The sequence below is a fragment of the Excalfactoria chinensis genome, chromosome 4, assembly GCF_039878825.1.
Source record: "Excalfactoria chinensis isolate bCotChi1 chromosome 4, bCotChi1.hap2, whole genome shotgun sequence".
Taxonomy (NCBI): domain Eukaryota; kingdom Metazoa; phylum Chordata; class Aves; order Galliformes; family Phasianidae; genus Excalfactoria; species Excalfactoria chinensis.
The window spans coordinates 10,203,703-10,225,125 of record NC_092828.1 but is presented as its reverse complement, the minus strand read 5'-3'; the positions used below and the strand labels follow the sequence as shown (position 1 = coordinate 10,225,125).

The 21,423-nt window shown below is 37.0% G+C and overlaps 1 protein-coding gene across 2 annotated transcripts in view; it reads left to right on the top strand.

Annotated features, from left to right (window-relative positions):
* Window positions 1-21,423, top strand: part of SORCS2 (sortilin related VPS10 domain containing receptor 2) — a 533,288-nt gene that overhangs the window by 485,206 nt on the left and 26,659 nt on the right. For both annotated transcript variants that reach the window (XM_072334228.1, XM_072334229.1), the window contains exons 15-22: window positions 3,748-3,868; window positions 6,330-6,463; window positions 7,045-7,173; window positions 8,728-8,899; window positions 12,324-12,510; window positions 16,445-16,578; window positions 18,001-18,124; window positions 19,982-20,094. In XM_072334228.1, coding sequence (XP_072190329.1) covers window positions 3,748-3,868; window positions 6,330-6,463; window positions 7,045-7,173; window positions 8,728-8,899; window positions 12,324-12,510; window positions 16,445-16,578; window positions 18,001-18,124; window positions 19,982-20,094 — 1,114 coding nt within the window. The remainder of the gene's footprint in view (window positions 1-3,747; window positions 3,869-6,329; window positions 6,464-7,044; window positions 7,174-8,727; window positions 8,900-12,323; window positions 12,511-16,444; window positions 16,579-18,000; window positions 18,125-19,981; window positions 20,095-21,423) is intronic.

The following is a 21,423-nucleotide window of genomic DNA, read 5'->3' as shown; positions in this document are numbered from 1 at the left end:
GATGTGCTCATTAATGAAGTAGGAACAAATGTAAAAAGCTGTTATGGTGACTGGAACACTGGTGTTAAAGTTATGGATCCCAAATTGTTGCAAAAAAAAAAGGAAATGAATTTCTAAAGTAATTGAAATTTCTTTCAAAAATTATGTATCAACATCATCTTTCAGAGCTTCAGCAGAATTGATTTGATGGCCTTCTAATGAAATAAAATCAATGAATAAGAATGTTTTAATAGCTTATCACAGAATCACAGAATGGCCTGTGTTGAAAAGGACCATCATTTGGTTTCAACCCCCCTGCCATGGGCAGGGTCATCAACCACTAGACCAGGCTACCCAGAGCAGCTTATGAACTACTTTCATCTTGATAGTTATCTTCTACCATTGCTACACAGTACCATCTTTTTCCATCCATGTGGTTTTATTTTACATCACGTTTTGCACTTGAGCAATGTGATTGCTGTTATGCATTGCTTTAATGTAGCTCATATTTTTCTCTAATCTGTTGAATTCAACATTAAAAAAAATAGCTTTCTTTTTTACTTTGTAAAGGATTTTTAAAAAAAAATACTATTATTTGGCATTACATCTGAATGGGCTCTTCTTATGCATCTTCAAATCCCTGTCCTCTGTAAGGCATCAAGTGTTGTAGCAGCAATAGCATTAGTAATTATGAGGCCGTGTGTTCAAAAAGTTTGCTGGATTCCTTTGGAAACGTGTCCCAGGATTTCCTAAGCTCTGTGTTTGCGTTTTTGTAGAGTTTGTGGTTATGCTGATGGGACACCTTGAATCTCAGGTACTTTACTTAACCCAGTGAGTGGCTGAATCAGTGATGCAGTTACTGTGTTCTGTTAAATCATGCTTATTGGTATGTAGAATCACAAGAGCTATAATGCAAATGATTTTTTCTATAAGAGCAATCTACACATTGCCTGTAACATCTGTACCCTTCTTAGGGAATTTTCTTAATTTCTTTTGTAATTTCCATGAATTTTATGAAATCAGAGGATGGTCAATATCTCCAGATACCTATCTCTAATACCTATGTTTCACTAATATCTCTGACCTGTGAGAGAGAATAGAACCTCAGGATCTTATTCCATTACCACTGGAGAATTCTGTAGCTGCATCTTTTAACTTAGTGATTCTTGTCTGTCTTCTTTTACATCCCTCCTCTACAATCTATAGAAAGACTATTTGAAGACATTTTATTGTACTTCTCATTTTTAACTTTTCCGGAAAAAATAATTCAAGGCAGCTACCCTGTAAATGAAGGAAAATACACCAGTTTTACATGATTTGTTTCCTTTTATAAATCTCTGGTAGCTCTTATCATCTTAATTATCTCCAAGGTGCTTACAAGTGACTAGCTTAATAGTTTGTTTGGTATCTTTGTTGATATCAAAATGAATTTTTTAACTCAGGCTTCTAGTGCTGGTTTGTAGTTTTTTTGTTTAATCATTTTTTCTTCTTGCTTATTTGGGAAGGTTGGTGGAGAGGTATGTGTGTTTTATTTTATATGTAGGCAAAATATTCTCCTTCTTATAGTTATATTGAATCACCCTCAACCTCTGTGGGCTCTTAAAGATGATTTTTAATTATTCAGAGATTTTGTTTTCTACTTTCAAGAGAATTAGGTGATTCTCTTCTGCACTGAACCCAACCAGCCATCTCCTTCCTTCTTTCTCCCTTGTCTCACCTGCTTGAGGTAGCTGACATGAATGAAGAAAATTTGATTTCTTCTATAGAAAATACTTCTCTTGAGTCAGGAGTGACAGAACTTGGATCTTTGCACTTGAATGTATTTAAAAGAGTTAATAAAAGAAATGTAGCCAATTTGTGAAGTTCTCTGGTGCTTGAAGGAGCACTCAGTGAGGTAGGTAGCTGTGTAACCACAAGGTGAAGTCTGCTTTACTTTAAACGGTTGTACGAAGAAAAAAAAAAAAAAAAAAAAAAGAAAACCAAGCAACAAAGAGTAAAATAATAATAATAATTAAAAAAATCAGGTATTTAGCACACAAAAGACACTTCATTTCTGTCAGCAAAGCCAGGCATATTGAAGTAGGCATTGTAAAAAAGCCTAAGACCACCTAAGTAGTCACTTTATTGTATGTATAAGTACAAATGAATAAAAGCATATGGTGACAGCAGCTCTCAGGACCCAGCTGAACCAGAAAAAGAAACCAAACCTGCAGGTCTTGATGCAAGACAGTTGTCCTGCTGGGAAGTGGGACCACACACCTGTGTGCACATGCAGCCGGTGGGCTGAGCCGTGCTTTTTCATCTTTGTGTTTTGTTTCTACTTCTGAACCACAGAGAGATTTGAAAGAAAAGAAAGTAGTTGGTGCAAGTCCTTTAGTCACAGAGCCTCACTAAAAAAAGAAAAAAAAAAAAAAAAAAAAGACAGAGAGTGAAACATGCAGACTAAATGCCTTTGTTTCTGTTTAAATAAGAACTCTACTGATAGTGAAGTTTAATCTGTAGATTATGTCTGTGTCTCTGTTCTAGGGCTGAGAAGCAAAGGCACTAGAAAGGAAAGGGAGAAATCCCTATATTCTCTGCAAGTATTTTTCAGCCTCTGTAATGGAATTCAGAACTTTACATCCGTCTAACAGGGAAGAGACTTAGTGCAATGGTGTTGTTTCTGTGTTGCAGAGAATTCATTGTTTTTTTTTCACTTCTACTTTACCCTGGTTCCACTTTGAACTTGGTATTCAGGACAAGAGAAATGAGTATAAGCAGCAGAATATTTTTTTAGCAAAACTGCACCATTCCTGCTGTGTCTGGATTTGGACAAAACTGAGGACAAAACAAAAGGAATGAATTTGTTTGGAGAATGATACTAGGGCTTGGAAAACGAACTCTGTGCGGTATGATCTGCGCAGAAATTGTTGGCTTCAGAATCAACCTTAAATTCTTGGCAAGTAAGACAGACAGGCCAGATTCAAACCACAAATACATTTGACTTTTGCCAAAATAGAGTCTTTATCCTTTCTAATTTGTTGCTGGATGTCATACTTGCCCATTTGGTTTTGGAAATAAATATTCCATCTTTGAAAATGGTGGCTGCTTTGGAAGTGAAACCTGTTTTTTAAAGCTATAAGATTTCATTTCTTTCTTTTTTTTTTTTTTTTTCATTATTATTATTATTATTATTTTTTCAAGAAGAGATTTACAGTTTGTGACTGGTTTTTCTCACAGTTTGGACTATCTGAAATGGACACTATCGTCCAATACAATGTGTAGATTCAGTGTATTCCTTAGAAATGAATGCAATTTCATAATACTGCTGTGAGTTTGAACAATAGCAATTTGCCATCTAGAATCTCTGAAAGTTTAAACAAATGCAAATAAAAAATGAAGTTGCACCATAATCATAAAGAAATAGTGACATAGCTGTATTACTCAGTTCTAACCCCTAATTTCAGTCAAAATCAGAGTGTTTCATATGTAAAACAAGATAATAGACAAAAATATCTGATTCCAAATTAGAAAAGCTAGTGTATTTCCATTTACATTCTTGCATGATTTACTGGGAAAAAAAAATAAAATATATATATATATATATATATAATCCATGAGATATACTTTTTCACTGCAGAGTTCCACAAGCAATGAAATAAAAAAGCATCAGTGACCTTTTAGTAGGGAACCATAGCCATGAAAAGCAGAAGACAGTATGGAAAATTGGAATCTCAGATGCATGATATTTCTTTCATGTAAGATTTTACTTTTGATCCTTTTCTTCAGAGTGTTTGGACACATCAGTTACCGCTCGGACTGGGAACTGGTGAAGGTGGACTTCAGGCCATCCTTCTCCAGGGAGTGCACTGATGATGACTATGAATCTTGGGAGCTCACAAATCTACAGGTATTCATTGTCTTATGTTAAATGCCAGAACTTTTTCATATCAGAAAGAATCATCTATAGAATCATAGAATCACTCAGGTTGGAAAAGACCTTAAAGATCATTGAGTCCAACCACAACCTAACCATACTACCCTAACTAACAACCCTCCACTAAATCATGTCCCTGAACACCATATCCAAACAGTTTTTAAACACATCCAGGGATGGTGACTCAACCACCTCCCTGCGGAGCATATTCCAGTGCTTAACAACCCTTTCTGTAAAGAAGTTTTTCCTAATATCCAACCTAAACTTACTCTGGCACAACTTAAGTCCATTTCCCCTCGTCCTGTCACCAGTGAGAAGAGACCAGCCCTGCTCTCACTGTAAGCGCCTTTCAGGTATATGAAGAAAGCAATAAGGTCTTTCCTCAGCCTCGTTTTCCACAGACTAAATGGTCCCAGTTCTGTCTCCTCATAGGGCATAAAAGCTCTTCACAAGCCTTGCTGCCATTCTTTGGACCTGCTCCAGCACCTCAATGTGCTTTCTGTACTGAAGTGCCCCAAACTGAACACAGTACACAAGATGAGGCCTCACCAATACTGAGTGCAGGGGTAGGATGATTTCCGTAGTCCTGCTCACCACACCATTCCTGATACAATCCAGGATGACATTGGCCTTCTTGGCCACCTATGCACCCTGGTGGCTCATATTCAGCTGACTGTCCATCAGTACACCAAGGTCCCTTTCAATCTGGGAGCTTTCCAGCCACTCCTCCCCAAGGCAGTAGGGTTGCCTGGGGTTGTTGTGAACAAAATGCAGGACCCAACACTTGGCCATGTTGAAACTCATGCTGTTAACCTTGGCCCATTGATTCTGTCTATCCAGGTCCCTCTGTAGTGCCATTCTCCCCTCAGACAGATCAGCTCTCCCTCTCAACTTTGTATCATCTGCGAACTTACTGAGGATGCACTCAATACCCTCATCAAGATGGTTAGTAAAGATGTTAAATAGAAGCAGCCCCAGTACCGAGCACTGGAGACACCACTCGTGACTGGACGCCAACTAGATTTAATTCCATTGACCACAATTCACAATCCACTATTGTGAGCTAGGAAAGTGTTTTCTAACAGAATTTGGAAGTCATCTCCCCAGCTCTATTCTCCTTTGGTTGATATTTTGCTGATTTTACAATTGTTAAAAGTTGGAGGGATAATTTTATGTTCCTTTTAATTGTGTGAATTGTGTCTTGGAAAGGTGGCTATATATCTAGTGGTCTCCCATAATAATAGGTGGTCCTACTGGATTATGATGCCTATACCATAAACTAAGATCTCTAATATTGATTGAAGCAATTTCAACATGCAGTTGTATGTACTGCCAACTTCCTGACCATGTACTGCACTCACATAAATTGCTGTAAGTAAAGCCCATTCCAGACGTAATTTAGGATCTCAGTGGACTGATCGTGTAATAGAGTCCAGTTGTTTGGGACAATACCATTTCTGTTGTTAATGTATTAAGGCTGTGCTAATCCTGATTCTCTGGCCAATTCTAATTTTGGGAAGCTACGTTCTCTGTGTAATGTATGATTAGAGACCAATGTGAGGATTCTTACATTAAATGTCATGTTTATTTATAGTCATTCTAATTATCATGTTTGTTTCATCCAGTATACATGTTCTCTTGCTCTCTGCAGGTTTTCGTTTTGTATAAAAATCCATGTTATTCCAGCTCTCCAACTCTCACTTGTTAGTTCTCACACATAATTTGGAATTGCTTGTTTGAAATGGCTGTGTATTTTGAAAGGCTGTTGTGCACATCTGAGCCTAAAGAGTGACATTATTTGGGTACACTGATGTTTAAATATCTTTCAGAAAATGGAAGCAACTAAAATGTCCCTGACAGAGTACTTACAGATGCCAAATTACCAGTGGCGTGTTAGCTTCAAGACTGTCTGCATACTACCTGTCTCCGTGTGCCTAGTGCTTACTATTGACTGCCTACACATGATGTGGTCATTTAGATAGAAGTCCAGCCATCTGAATCAAGGCTGAATTTTTAAGTACACATTTGTAGGCTTGTGCCTAGATTGTGCAAACATGAAAAGTGGGTTAAATGCACTAGAACTTGTGTGCACATCTTTGGATTTGTGTCCCGAGACAGTATATGTTACAACCCTGTAATATCCCAGTAGTGAACATGAGAGCTTTTTATAACAGTCCAATTGAATTGAACTTGAAGTATTTTTTCATCTTTCCTGAGTCTGTTTTCCTTCAGTCTCAGTCTTAAGTTAATTGATCATATTTTTGTAGTCATATCGTAGATAACTTGCTGTAAATTTATCTAGAAATTGATGAGTTGAGACTTGATACCAGTGTCCAGTCTTGGCAAAAAAAACAGACTTTATCCTGACAATTTCAGATTGTGGCTCTGAGATGCAGGTTATGGCATGCAATAAATCTGGTGCTTTGATGTTTAGGGTGATCGTTGCATCATGGGTCAACAGAGGAGCTTTCGGAAGAGGAAGATTTCATCATGGTGCATTAAAGGGAGAAGCTTCACTTCAGCTCTAACATCCAAAGTCTGTGAATGTGTGAACTCTGATTTCTTATGGTGAGCCTGTCTGTGGACCTTCAGATTCATCATTAGTGAGATGTTATTTAGTTTGAGGAATTTATTTTCCTCCTTTTGTACCACTCTTGCATTGTTGTGATAGTTTTGAATAACAGGTGAATTTGTTTTTGTCTAAAGGTGTTGCTGTGTTTTAAGTATTTCACTCACCTGACTAAAGAAATCTCAGTGTTTTTCTCTGTTGATCAAGACTTGAAAAATGACTGTTGGATTGATTTGTGGGACAATTAAACCCATTCTTTTTAAAGAAAAATTAAAAATTCAGAAAAATTGAGAAGAAAAGTGTTGGTCTGAATGGCAAAGGATACCTTTTAAAAATATAAGCTGCCAAGAAAGTTAATTTTGCAGAAGTGGCAGAGTAATTACAACCATTTTTACTTCCATGTGTATTCAGCGCCCTCTGAAACTACACTCAGAACAGAACTTGCTTCGTCAAGCTGTGTGTTCCGCCTGTAGTAGATACTTTTATTCATCTTCACTTTTAAGGAAGTAGCATCACCTATCCAAATTTTGTTGGTGAATAAGGTGGGGATAGTAACACACTTGGTGTTGATGTTTTCCAGTGATTATGGGTTTGAGCGCTCTGCACCTCTGAAGTCACAATCTAGCAAGTGCTTTGCTGACTTTTGGTTTAACCCAGAAGCGCCTCCTGAAGACTGTGTACTGGGGCAGGCATACACCAGCAGCAGTGGGTAAGTCAATTTGAGGTTTGACTCGCTTCCACAGGCTTCCGTAGTGGAGGAGAATGTTCTGACAAAGGACTACAAAAGTGGCTTCAAAGAAATATAAATAGGGCAAACTGTAAACAACAACAACAACAACAACAACACAAAAACAACAAAATAGGAAAACACAAGTGGTAAGCTGTTCTGGCTCAGACTTACAGCTCATGCAGAAGCTTCCTACAGACTAATGTAAAAGCGATGTTACTTTATACATTCACAGCAGTTCAATAAACTAATCGTTTTGAGAAGAGGGAGAGCTGTCTTGTTCCCAATTATTTTTTCTAACTGCCGGGACAGCTAATAAGCATTGCTATGCTTCTGATAGGAATGCCCATTCCAAGCCTTTTCTTTCTCATTCCCTGCTTAAATCCAGTTAATTACTCAGAGAAGTAAGCAGTGTCTCACAAAACTTTCCACTGTCTCTCACTTCCACCAGTTTAAGGAGCTCTACAGAGAATGGATTATTCTGCTGGCCATATGGGATAATCAAACTAAAGCTTTAGTAACTGTAAACAATAATGCATAGAATACACACTACAATGTAGTCTGACGTCTGTGCTGAGAATAACTTGCAGCTGGCATCTATTCTGGCTTATCATAACATCATCTCTGTCAGTTGTGGAGATGCAAACCAAATGATGAAATGCCAAATCTGGCAATAGAATCACAATCTTTGTGTATATTTGCCTTACTGAAGAAAATGATGCCTTTTGGGTTGTGGCTGACAGCTGTGATATACAGAGTTTGAATTCATCGAAGTGAAATCTGACTTAAATTTTTAAGGATGTTTAGAAATAGCGTACCTGATTGAAACTGATCTGTAAATAATTGCTGCACTCGCAAGTGTTTCTTTATTAGCTCTTCTTACACTCGTAGATTCATCAAATTATTTAGGTTGGAAAAGAGCTCTAAGGTCATCAAGTTTAAGCTTTTATTACTATAATGTGAAATAAATGTTATGTGTTTTAAGAAATGCACAGGTTTGAGAACGGTATATAAGTGATTGGTTCTGGGTTAATGCAGAAGTTACTTGCTTTGATTTATTTCTGATCTTTGGAACTTGAACCAACTACATGTAAAGCACTAGAAGAGTGGGATAGGATAGAGGCCTGTGTTTGGCAGTACATGAGAGCGGCAAAATCCTGAGCCAAGACCCCCGGAGCACTGAAGGCTATTGAAAGCTGGGGGAGGGTGTGGTAGAGAGAACAGCAGAATACCCAGCTCTCAGAGAACTGTTCAGGCATGTTTCTGAATTTTAAAGGATAGAATCTTCCAATGCATGCAAGAGAAATCCTTATTGTGCTCCAATCCCGCTTTCTTCAACAGTTTTCACTCAGTAGAAACAATGTCCTTGAGCAAAATTTTTTAGCATTATGAGCTGATTTTGGTCATCTACAGCCTTGTCTGTTTATGAACCCAAGAAATATTCATTAGATACTGTCGTGCTCACATGTGGTGCCTCTGATAGTGTTCTACAGCCTGCCTCCAACTCACTGTGCTCACTGCTTACTGTTTTTGCAGGTACAGGAAAGTTGTTTCTAATGTATGTGAAGGTGGTGTAGACCTGCAGCAGAACTTAGCACAGCATTTGTGTCCACTGATTGCTCCCAAGGGACTTCAGATCAGCATCAGAGGAGAAAGCCTGGCTGTTAAGCCTGGAGAGGACATCACCTTCATTGTCAGACAAGAGCAGGTAGAAATTAACACTGGCTTTATGAAACTTTATTTGCTATTTTTAGGGTTCATCTCTCTCCTACCTGCTTTGCTGCTGAATGAGATTAATTTGTGCTTGAGACAAAGATGAATGACTCTAAATACTGAAACTTATGCTTCCAAGAGAATCAGACAATCCTGTAAACTCAGTCAACTATGACGTTCTGTCCAGAGAAGTGATCTTGTCTCCTCAGCAGCATTTCAGTTATTATTCCTTAAAGGCTTCAGCTAATTGGAAAATCAAAGGGACTAAATTAGCAGACTCTCCTCGAACTGGAAATTTCACGTTGCATCAGAGAAGATCAGAAATGCTGGGAAGCCTAGATGTTCTGGCTTTTGAGAATCTGCCTTTCAGTCTTCCAGAAAGGAATCAGGCAGAGCATAACAGAAATCAGCAAATACCACAGCATAAGAACATTTATAATGTATTAGTTATGATGCCAAAGGATTTTTTTTTTCCTTTTTCTTCTTCTTTTTTTCCTGTTTATTGGAAGAGACAATACCCTGAGGCCCTGACCAAAGGCAAGGAGTAACTTACAGATGTGGTATTTGCCCTGGGTATGTTTCTTAATGCTTGCATTTTAGTATTAGGTTCTAACAGTTGTGCTCCGGTTACAGAAGTATTTCCTGACTAACCCCAACTATTTGCAAAAAAAGTTGAAGAAAGTTGGCAAACCTGTGTGACAGAAGTTGGGCATTTGACATTTATTTCTGTGAGAGGATCTAGAGGGTGATGTGCAGAACACAGCTCTGCCTAACCCACCTCAAGTTCTTGTTCCAAACACTTGCAGAGCACTAAAGGTAGTGCAGCAACTCTTGCTTCTTGCTCTTTTCTCTAATTTGTTTTGAAATGTTTGCTGTAAGACTAGAGCATTTGATTCTAATTTGGATTCTTAACAGTTTTGATTGGCAGTTTCACTTTTTTTTCCTTCCTTTTCAAACAAGAAGTTCTGGAGCCTTCACGAGTCTCTGTTGGCAATAGGGAAAACTCATACAATTATTCAATACTCTTCCAAAGTCAGGAATCCTGAAGGGAATCCCCATTTTTTGATAAAATCTGCTTGGTGAACAGAACTGTAAAGGAGATTCAGAGGAAATGTAACAGTTTGCTGCCCCCTATGGCTAAGAATAATACTTATACTTGAAAGTCCTGGACGTTAGGATTTAATATATACAATAAAGCCTTCTTAACAATTAGTGAGCTTAAGAAGCAGTCCCACTAAGAATAACCAAAAATACTACTTTCTTTCCCTGCTGAACAATATTATGGCTTATGTGAAAGTGTGCTTCTGAATACAGGAACACCAGACACCAGGGAATAAGGAAAGCAGGTTTGGGGCATATTTGAGCAGTTTGCAAATGATCTTAGATATAATAAGAAGAAAATTACTTTCTTTTAAAACTACTTGGTCTGGATTGATGAATAAATAACTGTACAAATGTCATTTATTTTTTGTGGAAGTTGAATTACTAGTTCCTTTAAATTCCTTTCCTCTGTGTGAATCATTTGCTATCTGTCCGCTCTCTGTCTTTCCTGATCAGGGATGCAGAAATGCCTTGCTTTTTTGGAGACAGTAATCCCACCTTTACATTAGGGAAGGTATTAGAATAAAGAGAAACTTGCACGTACTGGCTTTCCACACTGATTTATGTCTCACCTGGAGAAAATATGCATGTATACTTGTTAGCATAAGAAAGAGCTAACAAGATCTATTTGCAAGCTAATGTCATCTAAAGAGATGCCACGTACTGGCACATTGCTGGCAAGCAGACATCTTTTTAGCGTTAAACTTTAATAATACATTTTCTCTCCTGCTACCCATCTGTTGTCAAAATAAAGATGTTATTCGGAAAAAAATAATAATATTCACAGTGAAGAAGCTTTCAAGGTCCTTTATGTGTGTTGAAATATGATGTTAGGTGTTTGATAACCCTACAGGTTTCTTATTCTGAGTACTCTCCTACAAGATAAGTAATGCTCTTTCATCTGATAAAACATGGAAGAAAATCAGCCGAATTGCAGAATAATAAATGGAGAAAAGGAGTGTATTTTTTCTTTCCTTTGTAATGCAAGCATTTGAAAATTCTAGGCTTTGTTACGTCCTTTGATTTTACATTAATGCTGCCTTTTGGAATTGGATTTTGATGCAAAACTATTTCACAGATTGGCTTATGGGGAAGTGAGGTGATTTTTCAGTACTTCAGGGGGTGTGAGTCCTTGTCAGATCTGATTGCCATTCAGCTTATTTGATGAGTGTATACATTCCTTTCCTAGAGGAAAAAATGATTTTTAAGGTAACACTGTCTTTTCAAAATATGAAGGATTTCCAATCAAACTGGGCCCCACAGCCCATTTTAACCTGCATGGCAGTAGTGACAGTGTCTGTGAGATGCAGGCAGGAGCATATTGCTGAAGACAGAGGAAGAAGGGCAAGTTACTAAGGCAGTGCTGCCAAAGGTATTAAGAAAGTGCTGCTGCTCACAGCTAAAATGAATCTTCCTTTCACTCAATCCATATGGCCAGTCCACGGAGCACAGACCTGACTTCTCTCCTGAGCAGACACACCGTGACAACATGAATGATGGGCTTATATTTGTCCTCTGACAACAGTATCAGTCATTGCAGTATTTTAGGCCTAAGTTTAGGAAGACGTTGCTGTTTAAAGGAGCACTTAGCAGAAGTGCAATGAATTGTAAATTATGTGAGATGCTTGAAGTGACAGAAGTATTTGACTGGTCTCTTTACTACACTCAGCTCAATACTCTGCTTTGTTAAGCATGCATATTGTTTTGCAGAGTAGCATGCCAGTTCTGAACATGCTGGCAACTCTGTCTATGCAGTACTAGTCTGTAGGAGCTACAAGTTTGTATTCTATGTGTCATACAGTTGACACAAGGAGGGTGCAGTTAGAAGGTGCTTTGAAGATGGTCTAAGCCTATTCTGTTTTATAATTGCACAAGCCAGAAGTTCACTGCCTGTCAGTTACCACAGGTCACTGGATAAGTAGTAGTTTGGAATCACCAGATCATAGCTCCAAAACTTGGAGCTGCCCTGCACCATTATATTAATTAATGTCCAGAAGTATTAAGATAAGAGCAATGATATCTGTGTCATACAGCTTGGCTTAGTGGTCTGGGGTGTTTAGTTTTTGTTTGTTTGTTTGTTTGTTTGTTTTTTAAGATTAAGCCTTACTGAAGTTAGGTTTATCTCTGTGAGTGCATGCAGCATTTGTTACTCTAAAATCTTCTCAGTGAGTTTACTTGTTTTAGTGAAGCTACTGCTATGGAGTCAAGACATTTTGCTGGTGCTGGAAGTGATGTTATGATTCAGAAAATGGTTAAAATAACATGTCCTGTCTGTTTAGGTTCTGACCATTTGAAATGTTGATGTATTCTCCTTTTAGGGTGATATATTGAATACCAAGTACCAGGTGGATCTTGGCGATGGCTTTAAGGCAATATATGTGAATCTTACAATGACTGGAGAACCCATCCGTCACCGTTATGAGAATCCTGGGATTTACCGTGTCTCGGTGAAGGCTGAAAACGTTGCTGGACATGATGAGTCTGTAGTATTTGTCCAAGTCAACTGTAAGTCAGCTCTCTGGTTTTCTTATTTTTACTGCTGCATACAAATGTTGTGGTAGTTATGAAGCAGTTAAGAATATTACTGGTCACTTTTAAGAAAAATACATTTTTTTTCATGCAATTCTGCATTGCTATGGGCTGCTAGTATAGACTTGTAAACCTAATGTATAAAAGAAGCTCAGAGTTAGTTTTGTTTAGATTTGGGAGAAAAATGGTATATTCATCTTTTAAATAGTATGCATTCCTCAGTTCAGTTCTCAGATTTTACCACTCTTCCTGACTCGAGACCTTGTTGGCAGACTTAGCAGCTAACATGTAGTACTTCAGGCTTTGTCTTTTTATGCTGTAAGAAGCAAGAGAACAGACCTATTGATAAAAGTGTGTGCTCTTGTATGACTTTCAAAAAGCATGAATTGATGAAAAGATCAAAATCTCAACATTTCTAAAAGTCGGGTTACTTATTAAAGTCCTTAACTCTAGTTTTAGGTAGTTAATTCTTACCAAGTTTTAAGGTATTACTTGGACTTAACTTTGTATTGACATGCAGTATCATTTGACTTAGGTCTCTCTTCCTGTCTTCTTAATTAAGACCTAAAAAAATCTCATTGAATAGATTCAAATGAGAAGAATAGTGACACACAGGGATATCACACAGCAGTAGACTTAATGCACCTCAACCATCTCTTAATTGAAATAAGGAAGGAAACTCATAACTGAGATAAAATTTTCCTCTTCCTTTGAGATTCAAGACAGCTATCACTTTGTCTGTTTTCAGATGTGTCAAAAATATTAAATAAGTAACATTCAAGGAAAAGATATACTCATCTCATATTCTCCGGTTGTCTGTTTCCCTCAATGCGAGTGATGTCTTCCCTACTAACAACTGAAAGCACTGGAGCCACATTCAAGTCTGTGCACAAAACCAAGTGTTTTATGTCAGCCTGTCTGGTGGCTGATGCTGTTTCTTCTTTTTGCTCTTCAGAGCCTGAATCGAGAGTTTCTGTTTCTGCTTTGATTAATAGTCAGGGCCCAATCCATTAATGCTAATGGCCAATCTCTTATTAAAATCAAAAGGAAATGACTGAAGTCTAATTTTCCATCTCCATTTCATTACCTATTTATTGTTTTTGTTTTTCACATAATTTGACAACTGCAGAGTGCTCAGACTAATTACTAAATGTTTTACCTTTACTTTTTAAGCATCTGGGTGTTTAGAAGTAGACTAAGCACAAAAGTTGTTGGTAGATCTCCATAAGCAATGAATGGCAAAAACTCTGCAACACGATCTCTCCAGGGAGAAAATCTTCATATTTTTTAGGGAATGACAAACAGTGACAAGCTCTGATAGGAAGCTGAACAACTCCTTTCTCAAGATATGCTCTGCTTTGGTCTGCATCTGGTTAAGCAGTTAAAATAAAAGATGTAAATCGTGTTTTATGCAGTGGATATATAACTTTTATTTTTCAAAAATACAATGGATGGGTATATAGAAGGATTTTGGTGCTGAAGTACAGAATCAACAAAATACTGTAAGCAGACCTGGATGATTTCGAAGTTCATCTTGAGCTTCTCCATTAGTGCTGTAAGCGATCTAAAAGACGCGTGAACACGTGTTACCCAGCATGCTTGAATAAACACTTCAAATGGGGTTTAAACTGTTTAATTTTTAAAGTAAATTACAGGATTTGAGGAAATTAGCTGGCACTAATTAACTGATATATCTGCCATCTAGAGAAACACTAATAGCTGCTCAGGGCCATTTTTCATTGTGGTGTATCATGCAAAGAGAAATGTCCAGTGTCCTGTTATCACTTTATTTTCATCTGATATATTTCCAGATAAATGTTATAGAGGACAAATAGTAAAGGAGACATTTTTAACTTCTGTGAAGTTTGGTTGGTAGGGGAAGACTTTAATGCTGGTCAAACATACACATCTCAGCCTGTAATCCATGCGTGATGATCAAGATCACAAACAACTTTTTAATAAGCTATAGAAGAAATTAAAGGTAGTTTGATAGTATATATGTGAATAGGTTACCCAGAATAAAAAGAACTCAGGATTTAGTAGGCATATGTTTTCTTTTTCATGCCACAAAACCATAACAACTATAGTGTGTGAATATGATTTTTTTTTTTTTTTTTGACAGAGAGTGTAGAAATTGATATAGAGAAAGAAGCTTAGAATACTATACTGAAATTGTAGCCTTGATAAGTATAAATGTAAGTCAACTTAATTCCTCATTATGTACATTCAAGATGCTATGAAGGTTGTTCAAATACATTATGGAATTATGTGACTGAGAAGAAGAGTAAGACCTCCTGTAATTATTAGCTCTTTCCTATACAGGAATGGTAAACTGTTGATTTAAGAGCCAAACAACTTCTCCTATAAATGTTTTGAAAAAAGACAATAACCTTGCTCAGGACAAAAGCCGTATCTCAGGATGATCAGTTTCCTATGGAAATGTATGGCAAAATCAAAACAGTAGTGCAGATTCCTACCAGGCTTCTTTATTTTTGCATAATCAGTAAGAAAAGATATTTCTAAGAGGAAAATATTTAATGGAATTGATACTATTTCTGAATTTTCCTCAAGATGCCAGCATCAGAAATACCATTTTAATTCAGTTTTGATAAAGAAGCTGTTGAATAAACCTTTTCTTTATAAAAACAGTGTGTCTTTAGATTCATGTGGGTGGTTATGACTCATCAGCAAAAATGCAGAATGAAAGCAGAGCCTTATGTTTGGCTGAAGAAGCACAGAGTGTGACTGAAGTGAGGTAGAAAAGAAGGGTATGATCAGTTTAGACAATTTGCTCTCAGAGAAGATTAATCAAAGTGCATTGGAAGTGAATGGAAGTGAATTCAGTCAGTTAAAGAGAATAAGAGAAAAGCCTTGAAATAATGTTAATTACATTTAAGTCTGATCTGAAATGAAAGGCATTTTTATGAATTAAAAGATACATTGAGTAGAGAAAAAATTATGGGTTAGTATTCACTCTGTTTAATTAATGTATTTAGGACCATGCATCACACTGGTATCTTGAATAGATATTGCAGCTGAAGTTAAGAAGTTGTAGTTATCACATTTATGATATTAAAAAGCTTGTACCTTCAGACATTCTGAAAAAGATACATCTGGAGACCTCTAAAACAAAGATGATTTTCAATTAATGCTGTTGTGCTTTGGAACAAAATATGCCACCAGTATAAAATCAGATGAAATCATTTTAATGACATGTTTCTTTTATGTGTTTTATATATAAATAACAATGTTTACAGCATTTGTAAGGGAAAGTTCAGAAAGAAACAAACCTAATCAAAAAGCACACTTCCAGGGGCTATCTCTCTTGATTTGCAAATAAATGCTCCTCTGATGTATGCATTTATTTTAAAGCATGCATTAATTAGCTTATGTGAAGTAAGCCTAACAGCTGATATTTTATAATGAAAATGAACACTCAGCAACATTATTATCCATTTTTCTGCTTTCCACTTAGCAGCTTGAGATTTTTTAGATTTCTGTTCATTTGATCTTTTTTTACTTAAAGCAGATTGCCATTTCCATTTTGTATCTGTAATACTTGCTTATACTCTCTAAAATTGAACATACACAACAAAAATGCACAATATAAAGTTGCATTTTGATGATTTGTCACATTAATTACCTGTTCTGCTTTTTGGGTTTTGTTGTTTATGGATTATTAGTTTTTTTTTTTGTTTTTTTTTTTTTAATATGTTTATTTTTGGTTGAAATGAAGTCCTTCCAATTATGTCCATAGCTTTCAAGAGAGATGTAAAGGCAGGACAGAAAAAATAAGTTCAGGACCTTATGTTGTACAGGTGAGAGGCTTTTGGCAAAAAAAGTTGTTGTTGTATTCATGTATTCAATGATTTAAACGAGGTTTCAATGATGTTTTGGGACTTTTTTTCAGCTCCACTACAGGCTTTAAATTTAGAAGTGGTTCCAGTCATTGGCAGAAACCAGGAGGTGAATCTGACAGCCATCATACTGCCTAAGAACCCTAACTTGACTGTCTTCTACTGGTGGATAGGAAGCAATCTTCAGGTACATGAATGGCTGCGACTGACATTATTTTTTATCTCTTTCCAATAAAAAAATTTCATGGCACCTTTTAATTTATCATAGAATCATATAATGTCTTGGAATGGGGGGCAAAAATCATCTCATTCCAACCCTCTACCAAAGGCAAAGGTACCTTTCTTTAGACCACAGTAACCAGAATCCCATCCGACCTGTCCTTGAGCCCTTTCAGTGATGGAACATTCATCTTCTCTGGGTAGCCTATGGCAGTGCCTCACCACCCTCGCAGTAAAGATATTTACTCTTTTAGCTTAAATCCCTTGCCCTATCACTATGTGCCCTTGTAAAAAGAGCAATAAACATCTAAGTATTTCAAGTGGGAACATTTCTTGTCTACCTGGGTTAATTTTTAAGGCAATTCTTTCAGTATCAGATACGTAAAATATTTCCTTTGTGAGGGAGACAAAGTATGAAACAGGAATGCTTCAGATAAGCACAATGAACTTTCATCTGGTAAATGTGCTATCTACCATAATCCTTGCCTGTGTCTGTTCATTGTTATTGACTTTGCCATTACCAGAACAAGCACTGCAAACTGATGTAATCATTGTAGGGTGGGGGCAGAAGTTTCTGATACATAAAGATGTGGTCAGAGAGTTGAGTATCTCAACTTCACCTTGAAAGTTATGATAGATTGGTACACTTCCATGGGTCATGACAAGAGTAATCCACCTGACCTTGACGATGCCCCACATTTCTCAAGGCAGATGGCTTGATCATTATGATCCCGTAAAGTTCATAGTATCACAGAATATCCTGAGTTGGAAGGGACTGACGAGGATCAAGTCCAACTCCCAGCTCCACACAGCACCTCCTGAAAATCAGACCTTCTTTCTGACAGCAGTCTACAAACACTCCTTGATCTCTGGCAGCTCAGTGCTGTGCCCTCTGCCCTGGGCAGCCCATTCCATGCCCACTGCCCACTGGTGCAGACCTTTTCCCTAACCCCCACCCACACCTCCATGCCATTCCCTTGGGCCCTGTCACTTTCACACAGAGCAGAGCTCAGCACTGCCCCTCCGCTCCCTGTGAGCAGCTGCAGCCGCCATGAGGCCTCCCCTCAGCTCTTCTGCTTTGGGCTGAGCAAACAGAGGGATCTCAGCCACTCAGATTTGTGAGCCTGATTCCAAATCCCTTTATTTCAGTGGGATCTGAATATAAGCTGTTCTGTTTATAAAGAGTCCATCTGGTTAAAAAAAAATAAATAGTCTCTATTGTAAATTATAATTGAGCAATTTGATAAAATGTTGATCAGCATTCTAAAAATACAATCGATGCACAACTTTTGTGCTGATATCTTTAGTGACGGTCTCCTCAGATGGCTGTTCTCATGGTTATTGTTGAAATTCTATTTTCTGCTTTTTTTTTTTTTTTTTGCTTGTAAAGCCACTTCTTACATTGGACAGTTTTCTGGTGACGAGGTTCGCTGTGACAGGTGATGTCAGAGTGACAGTGCAAGCTTCCTGCGGGAACTCCATGCTACAAGATTCCAAAGTTGTCCACGTTTTTGGTGAGACATTACTTGTTTAACTTTTAATCGTTGTTTCACGTGTGCTTGTGTTGCATATGTCTTAAACCAGCGCAGGCAGAACTGAACCTCTTGTAAGGTTACGTCCAATGCCATGTTTAATTTCTGAAGTTAGAGGGATGAACTTTACATAACGTTGAGCAATGTGGTCATATGGGATGGTTTTACTTGAAACCTTTTGTTTCCTTTGCTTATTCTAAATGTTACTGTGTTTCCCAAATGTTTTATGTAGCAGTAACGTTGAAATAGCATTTTCTACTTGTGACTGCATAGTTTGTTAGCATTTCAAAATACAGAAGTTTAAATACTTCTGGAAAGAAATAAAAAGAAAAATTAGTTGTCTACATACTCTCAGCATTAAAACAGTGTGAAATATTTTCCTTCTGCCACCATGCACAACCATTCCTTCAGCCTTTGTCTGAGTGTTTGAATTATTCCTCTTTTGTAAATATTGAGCACTTCGATAGAAGAAGCTGAACTTCTACTGTTGTTTCACATTATGCCTCAGTGTGCTTTGCAGTGTCCAATAATATAGTGTTGAGGCATAATATATAATGCAAAATGTAGTGCTGGCAAGTTAATGATATTTGCATTTGTGCTGTCACATGTGGGAATTCTGATAAGTAAAAAAGTTTCATTATAATGCAGAGCTAAAAATTCATGACATACACAAATGAAACTTATCTGTGACTTGAACAATGAAAGAGGATTCTGGTACTTCTGCCTTCAGCATACTTACTAATGTAAAATAATGGTGAAAAACACACTCATATTTAACAGAGTTTTTACAAGCTTTCTTATTTAGTAAGATAAATGGATTTAACATTTATGCAATCACTTACCGGTGCGCCCACTTTCCCAGTTGGAAAATCCTGATCTGAAGATCAAGAAAGTACTGTTCATGAAGGATGTTAAATTCTTGGAATAGAAAGCCATGCTGAAAATAATTCTGTCCTAGCAGTTAAGGAGGGCATGTTTGAGTCACTTCTGTGTTCCAGAGAATCTCTATCCCTCCGTTGTATTAACTTCCCCAGGTGATCTTCTAAGGAGCCTGTAAAGAAAAAATGATGGACTTTAGAGACTGCTGAGGAATAGCTAATTCCCAGTATTTCATATATTTGGGGCATTATCCAGAGATATGTTTGAGTATACATATATACATATATACATACATACATCCATGCATACATATATATATACAAGTATATATATATATATGATTTTATTTTCTTTTCTTTTATTTTATTTATTCATTTATTAAGAGGGCAGTAGTTCTGGCTTTTGTAGCTGGTCTATGAAATAAGTCAAGTATGCATTTTGCATGAAGAACAGGAACATGTAACATGTAAAAAATACGTTTATGATTCAGTGATATAATCCATTGGCACATTCCTGTTTAAAATGAAAGAATCCAATCATATTTATGTGGTGTATTGTCTTAAAGAAAAATTGCTGAGAAGGTTATGACCTCAGAACATGAATGTAAATCTGTTCAGTTTATTCTTTTTTCCCCTACTGCATTTTAATCTCTAGGCACAAATTTGATGATATTGATGAAAATACAGAAAGAAATTGAGTGCCTGACAGGAATGTACTTTTGCTCCATATTACACTGTAGGCTCCTGGGGAAAAGATTTGTTTTTTTTTCCTTTCCTCTTTGAACAGTGTATTATATATACATCTGTATGCAAATATATATACACACATGCATCTACACACACATGTATGTATAAATGTAGGAAAATATGTAAGTAGAAAAATATATATGAAAATATATACAAAACTGTTTTTGCAATCAGATTGTTGGTGATTCAGAAGTGTTTCTTTTTGTCTTTCTAGATCATTTTCATGTTCTTCCTCTGAAGTTTACCAAGCACCTGGACATGTACAACCCTGACATACCAGAGTGGAGGGAAGACATAGGGCGCGTAGTAACACGACTTCTTGCAAAGGTGCTCTTCCGGATTGCTCGTAAAATGTTCCCTTTCCAGTCATAAAACTTAACCTTCAAGTTAATGCCTTCTTGGTTTAGAAAAAAGGAAAAAAAAAAAAAAAAAAAAAAGAGGCAGAGCAAAATAATAAAATGAACCTCTTGAGCCACATTTCAAATAAGTTTGAGTCCAGTATCACTTCTATGGGCAGGCTGTCGATTATGACATCATATCATGGAAAAGTTCAGTTCTAACACAGCCTAATTGGCAATTAATGCTAAATATTGCTCACTGGGATCAGCAATGGACAAATTGACTAATATTGCTTACTCCAAAGCAAGAAGAGTCAGTTAAAATGTGATATATGTAGGGTAATGCAAAGGATACTGCTTAATATAAAGACAGTCTTTATGAAGAAGCATAGCAGCAAAAAGAATGTCAGTTGTAGAACTTCTAAAATTATATATAACACATGGGCAGACAGTTTGTACAGCTGTTTGTTTGTTTTTTTTAGATGATGTTTGTAAAAGAAATGTGGACTGGGTGCAGTTGAATCATATAGATGAAATCAAGTTCAAAGCTACAGAACAGTTCTGTGAGATAACTGAAGAGCACTTCATAAAAATTGTGAAGTCTGGAGCTGTGCTGTCAGATATGCACACTGTCCACAGCAGAGTGTGTGTGTACAGACTGTCTGTGAGGACAGTACCACTGTGCTGCAGATTGACGACGTCTTTAGAATGATTAAGTTTGAATTCAATGGACTTCTCCTGGATTTACAGTAGTGCAAATCAAATTTTGGAATTTTTAATTTATGCAGTTTCCTGTTTTTCTTTTTGCTTTTTTTTTTTTTAATCTTCATAACAAATGTGCAATTACCCTCCTACTTTAATCCATTTATACTTCCTACAAACACTGTCAGTCTTACAATTATTTTACTATCTTTTAAAACCGGCCTTTTGTTTCAATAAATACTAAATCATTTGCAAGACAACAGGAACAACTTAATTGAATTTCTGTATTTGTTTTGGGAAGCTCTATGGTGTTGTCATTAGAATTTTGTGCCTGTATTATGGGGGCTACTTCAAAAGTAAAGCCATCTAGTTTTTTATGTTATCCCACAGCGTCAGAGGTGAATGTTGGTGGTATGGCAGTAGAGGTTGAACCTGCCCACTTGAACCTTACATTTTGTTGCCATGTGAGGTTGCAGCGGAGGGGCAGGATGACAAAAAGGTGTCAGACATGGAAGTGTGAATGAAACAAAGTTTTGTCACTGAATTCTTCCATGCAGAAAAAAAAATGGCACTCACTGTCATTCATAGATGCTTGCTGAATGCTTATGCAGACTAA